Source organism: Nematolebias whitei, chromosome 21 (assembly GCF_014905685.2).
Source record: "Nematolebias whitei isolate Nwh7 chromosome 21, NemWhi1, whole genome shotgun sequence".
In the NCBI taxonomy this organism is placed as follows: Eukaryota; Metazoa; Chordata; class Actinopteri; order Cyprinodontiformes; family Rivulidae; genus Nematolebias; species Nematolebias whitei.
The window spans coordinates 8761404-8767362 of record NC_056518.1 but is presented as its reverse complement, the minus strand read 5'-3'; the positions used below and the strand labels follow the sequence as shown (position 1 = coordinate 8767362).

General features: G+C 41.1%; 1 protein-coding gene across 1 annotated transcript in view; it reads left to right on the top strand.

Annotated features, from left to right (window-relative positions):
* Positions 1–3196, top strand: part of fam98b (family with sequence similarity 98 member B) — a 5799-nt gene extending 2603 nt beyond the window's left edge. The window contains exons 5-8 of the mRNA XM_037694932.1: positions 1952–2032; positions 2107–2223; positions 2308–2475; positions 2554–3196. Coding sequence (XP_037550860.1) covers positions 1952–2032; positions 2107–2223; positions 2308–2475; positions 2554–2868 — 681 coding nt within the window. The 3' untranslated portion in view covers positions 2869–3196. The remainder of the gene's footprint in view (positions 1–1951; positions 2033–2106; positions 2224–2307; positions 2476–2553) is intronic.
* The last annotated feature ends 2763 nt before the right edge of the window (positions 3197–5959 follow it).

The window sequence follows — 5959 nt, the reverse complement described above, 5'->3', positions numbered from 1 at the left end:
TCGATGGTGAAACGTTTCAGCACAATAAAAAGAAACTGTCCCGATGACCTGACTGAAAAATGTTGGATTACACTATTGAGTTTATGGATCCTACTAATAATGTTCCTTTGATCTGAATTAGGAGGAGGATGATGATGATGAAGGAAGAATGGTGCTGTTTTGTGACTGCTTCCTGATAAAAAAAAAACATTTCCACATTTTTAAAGTGTGGATATTAAACCTCAGTAACTTCTGTTGAATGTGATGTGAAGCAGGTTGGAGATGAACAAACATTTAGTGGAGCTCCTGTTCCAGCTGTCACTGTGAAGTCCCAGTCTGTTTTGTTACATGCAAACACTCATCACAGGAAGTCACTTGTGCTAATGCACAAGATTTGTACTGTTAGTGGAAGAGAAGACACATTTATTTATCAAGGTGTTTATTTTAACGCTTGCAGCATTTTGAAAAAGTGGACTAAATGAGGAGATATATTTTACAGATGTAGGGTCTCGCCTCTGGAGTTATCCCGTTTTGTGGATGGTTCAGACCCAAAAGGCAGGCTTACACAGAGATGATAAAAAAGTAACTGGTTAATTGCAAAATAAACAAAAAAAGTAAAGTGTTTACATGACAGCAAATACTTCAAGCTCCAGAAAGGCATGAAGGAATACACCAAGGCAGGAGGTGTACTGGGAGCTGAGGAGCAAAGAACACACTGAGGAAAACTAAAATGGAAATGTTCCATGTATTCAATTCAATTCAGTTTATTTATATAGCGCCAAATCACAACAAAGTTGTCTCAGGGCACTTTACAGGAACATTCACATAAAAGCCAATTAATAAAGTTCTCTAAGGAATCCAGCAGACAAGTTGAATCTTGGCTTCGGTCTCCCATCCTGAGCAAGAACAGTGGCAACAGTGGAAAGAAAAACTCACTTTTAACAGGAAGAAACCTCCAGCAGAACCAGGCTCAGGACAAGTGGCCATCTGCTTTGACTGGCTGGTTGAGAGGACAGGAAGGAGAGACAGACAAACATAGAATCCAGGTATAGATCCAGGTCCAGGTGTACCTGAAAGACAAAAAACATGTTAAGGATAGAAAAAATAATTACAAATACAAAACAGGTTGAGCAGAGTAAGTAAAGTCAGCAGCAGAGTGAAAATTGTGTTCAGTTTGTCCTCCAGCAGTCTAAGCCTATAGCGGCATAACTAAGGGACAGCAAAGGAAAATCTTAAGCCTAGTTTTAAAACTGGATAATGTGTCAGCCTCATGGACAGAGATTGGAAGTTGGTTCCACAAGAGAGGAGCCTGATAACTGAAAGATCTGCCTCCCATTCTGTTTTTGTAAATTCTAGGAACCACAAGTAAACCTGCAACCTGAGAGCGAAGTGCTCTGTTAGGAAAATATGGAACAATAAGATCTGTAATATAAGATGGAGCTAGGTTGTTGAGAGGTTTGTAGGTTTGTAAGATTTTGAAATCTATTCTGGATTTGACAGGGAGCCAATGGAGAGAAACTAAAACTGGAGAGATATGATCTCTCCCATTAACTCCAGTTAAGACTCTGGCAGCAGCATTTTGGATCAACTGAAGACATTTTAAAGAAGTATTTGGACACCCAGATAATAAACCATTGCAACAGTCCAGTCTAGACGTGACAAATGCATGGACCAGTTTTTCTGCATCATTTTTAGATAAGATGTTTCTAATTTTAGTGATATTACGCATGTGGAAGAAGGAGGTTCTAGTAACGTTTTAATGTGGGGGATCATGATTTATTTGGTCTTCATTGGATTTTTGCAAACAATTCATTTGATGTTTAGTCACTTATTAAACATTTCATGTTTTTGTGGACTGCCTGTTTCTGTTTTTAGGGATGGAGGTGTCTTTAACTTTTGTTCCTGTCTAATTAAAATTAAATCTCAGAAATATATTGCTCATTTATTAAAATGTTAAAACCTGTCATGAAAGGTTGAAAAATTACTTGAAGATCTTCCTGATGGCTTCGTTGGAAAGCCCGTGTTGAAGAACCCTCTCAGCAGTGACCAGTGGGTATGTAGAGTTCACTCCAGTCTTCCCAGTCTTGGTGCTGCACGTTTTACTGACGTCGCTGCTCGTCTCTGCAGGAAAAGCTGCACAACATCGACAAAGTTCTGTCATCAGAGTACGAATGTCGCCGCAGGATGCTGATCAAACGGCTGGACGTCACCGTCCAGTCTTTTGGCTGGTCAGACCGAGCCAAGGCGTGTTTACATCTCACTCAATATCTCAGGTGAAGAAACGAAACAAGATTAGAAATAATCTAATTGTTGTTTTCTGTTTTGCAGGTGAAGGTGGACATTATGGCAAGAGCATATCAGCCTAAGCGACACTCTCTGAGACCAAAGTCCACAGTGGACATGGCCGAGCTGCTGGCTGCCAGAGAGGACATCTGTAACGTGATGAAGACCAGCAGCGGCTCCAGCAGGGAGAAGACTGTCTGTGCTGTCAACAAGGTAAACAAGTAAATACTTTGTCAATACAAGGCATTCATTGTACTGTTCCTCGCATAAATGTTGTTTTTGTCTCCACAGATCCTCATGGGAGGAGTACCAGACAGAGGAGGACGTCCTTCTGAGATTGAAGCCCCGCCTCCTGAGATGCCCCCCTGGCAGAAAAGACAGGACGGTGGAGGAAGAGGAGGTGGTGGTGGCTGGAGAGGAGGAGGCTGGGGAGGTCGTGGTGGAGGAGGAGGAGGAGGAGGAGGCTGGGGAGGTCATGGTGGAGGAGGAGGAGGAGGAAGCTGGGGTCAAGGTGGGCGAAGTGGTGGAGGAGGAGGCTGGAACCAAGGAGGACACAGTCGACACGGAGATTACGGAGGACACGGAGGGAAGAAAAAACGATACTAGTCTCAGACTGTTCAGTATTTTTTACTCAGTTTGTAAATTTATACTTGGACAGTATGAGTTTATTCTGACCAGTTCAGGTTTTGTTTTTATCTGAAGGGAGAAACTGGCAGCCTGCAGCGGAAAACTTGTCTTTATACACAATTTTATAAAGGTTGCATTTATTTAATGACTATATAAGAATGAGTTTTTAATTCACTTTTTTTTTATTAGTGTTGTTTTTTTAAGAGTTTTAACAGTTGTGTCTGAACCGGACTTGGCACAGGAACTTGAAATTTTATTTTATTTGCAATTTAGGCAGCTTGTCTTTATAAACAGTCATAAAATATACAAACTCAGAAATCCTAATTACTCAGCATTATTTGAATTCATCACGTGTTGCTTTTAAAAACACTATGATTTCAACAACATAAGATTATTAAACACATTTTGTTTTTTAAAATATGATTGAAGTGTTCGTTAATTCTAATTGTGTACAATAATAATGAGGAAGTCAAAAGTAGATTGTCCAGTGTCCAACAATTGAAAACATCTATTGTTCAATAAAAAAACTGGATGTTGAGGTCGTATCAAACTTCAGAGCCTGTTAGATCCTTCACTGCATCTTTTTACTGTGAAGCACAGAAACATAAACTTTGTATTTTACATTTCATAGATCTTGTAGAAGTCGTACAGCACACAGACATTAAAGACTGTTTCATCTGATTTTAACAATAAAAGCCTCATTTGTAAATATAAAAATTATTTTATTGTTGATGTATTAAACTGACAGCAGCAGGATACTGAACGTGCACATCAAGATGTTTGATGCAATATGCTAACTTTATATCAGCAACATTTCATGTTTCACTTCAACATACACACCTACAAAGGTATGTATAATATTTAGTGAAATGTGTTTTAATACACAAAGGGAAGTGATGGTGCAGAAGAAAAAACCTGTACAAGGACAGTTATTCTTTAGTATACTGAGGACTGTACGTACTTGTCGACCACGAATGCTCAGATAAAATACACATTTAGTTTAATTGTGTGAATTCTTATAAATCGTTGAGATCCAGTTCTGTGTTTTTCATCACGTAACTCGTTCAGCAATGTTTGTGCTGTTTCAACATTTTTTTATATCATCCGGTCGACTTCAGCTGTTACTTTTCACACCGCCGCAAAGACGGTCGTTACTGCTCACAGTTGGATGATTGTGAAGGTTGAAGCTGCATTGACCACCTGGATTGATGATTTCAGAATAAAACGTCACTTTGGATACCAACACCATCCGGACAAACATGAAACGACTTGATAATCGTCTTGCAGCAGCAGGAGGAAGCACATGGTGATGCAAATGAGGAGAGGGAGGACATGCCCGAAGCTGGACCTTTGACTGGTTCAACCACCAAACCATTGCATCCAGTGCCAGCAAGGGACGGTTCGACAAATTTCCAAACAGATTTTGATTAAAAGTGTTTCTCTGCATGGAGAGGCTGCGTCTTCTCACAGCAGGAGTGGAGGAGTTTGTTAACACGATGTTCAAAGATCTGATCACTCAGGGGGTCTACAGGTCTGAACAAGTTAACGTGGACGAAACGAGTCTGTTCTGGAAAAGGATGCCATCTCACACTTTTATTATGAAGAATGAAGCCAAAGCGCCTAGTTTCAAGGCACAAACAGATCGGCTGACTTTGATCGTGTGTGGGAATGCTGCGGGATTTATGATAAAGCCAGAGCTCATTTATAAGTTCACAAACTCAAGGGCTTTCAAAAACAAAAGTGTTACCAGTTCACTGGATGCACAACCCCAAGGCCTGGATGATGAAAGTCCTCACCACCAGTTGGTTCCACGACTTTTATCCTGGAGGTGAGGCTTTATCTGGCTGTGAAAGGCATCAAGTTCAAAGTGCAGATGCTGATGGACAACGCTGGATGCCATGCTAAGGATCTGGAGCATCAGGGGGTCCAGGTCGAGTTCTTGCCCCCGAACACAACATCTCCCATGGATCAAGGAATCATTCAAGCTTTTAAGGAGCTTTACACAAGAAACTCCCTGCAAAGCCTTGTGGAAACTATGGACTCAGATGAAAACTTCTCTGTAAAAACCTACTGGCATAACTACACCATTGCATCATGTCTCCAAAACATTCAGAAGTCCATCAACGACGTAAAGACCGATACTTTAAATGTCTACTGGAAAAAAATGACTAGAAGTGATCCAGGATCATTGTCTCCTGCTGAAATCCAACACTCTGCAGTGGACAATACTGTCAAACTGACAAAAACACTGGGTGGAGAGACCTTCAGTGACATGACAACCGAGGACGTGAATGATCTGATTGTCGTGCATGCTCAACCGTTGACAGATGAAGACCTGGAGGAACTTACAAAGTCAGGAAGCAAAGAAGAGAAGGAGGAGGAAGAAGAACAATTTGCTGAAGAGGAGGAGGAAGAAGAAGAACAACTTGCTGAAGAGGAGGAGGAGGTTGGCCTGATACTCGATCGTCTTGCAGCCGCAGCCAGAACAGCCAAAGACTTTCAGCGAGTGATTGAAGAATGGGACCCAAACATTGTACGTTCGTTGCAGTTTGCAAATGCACTCGAAGGTGCTATGTCACCTTATAAAACATCGCTGGCTCAGAAAAAGAAGCAGGGCCAGCAGCTCCTCATCACCATGTTCATCACTCGAAAAAAGAGATCTGTTATGCCAAGACCTACAGCAGAAGGAGAAGCAACCGAGGCCCAAGATAAACCACACATTTTCTCTTACTCCGTTCTCAGTTAAATTGTTAAAAGGTCTGGACCCTAAAAAATCCCCAGGACTAGATGAACTTCCACCTTATATCTTAAGGCTGGCTGCTCATCATCACGGTACAAGTGTCCCACATCTTTAACCTTTCCATAAGACAAAACTCCATTCCAGACGCTTGGAAAACAGCCTTTGTTCTACCTTTGCTAAAGGGAGGTGATCCCACCTCATTGAACACCTATCTACCTATCTCTAAACTCTGCATTTTAGCCAAGGTTCTAGAAAACGGATAAACTCTAAAATCAAAAAATATCTGGACTCATTTAATATCTTACCTTGTCATCAAATTTGAATTGCTAC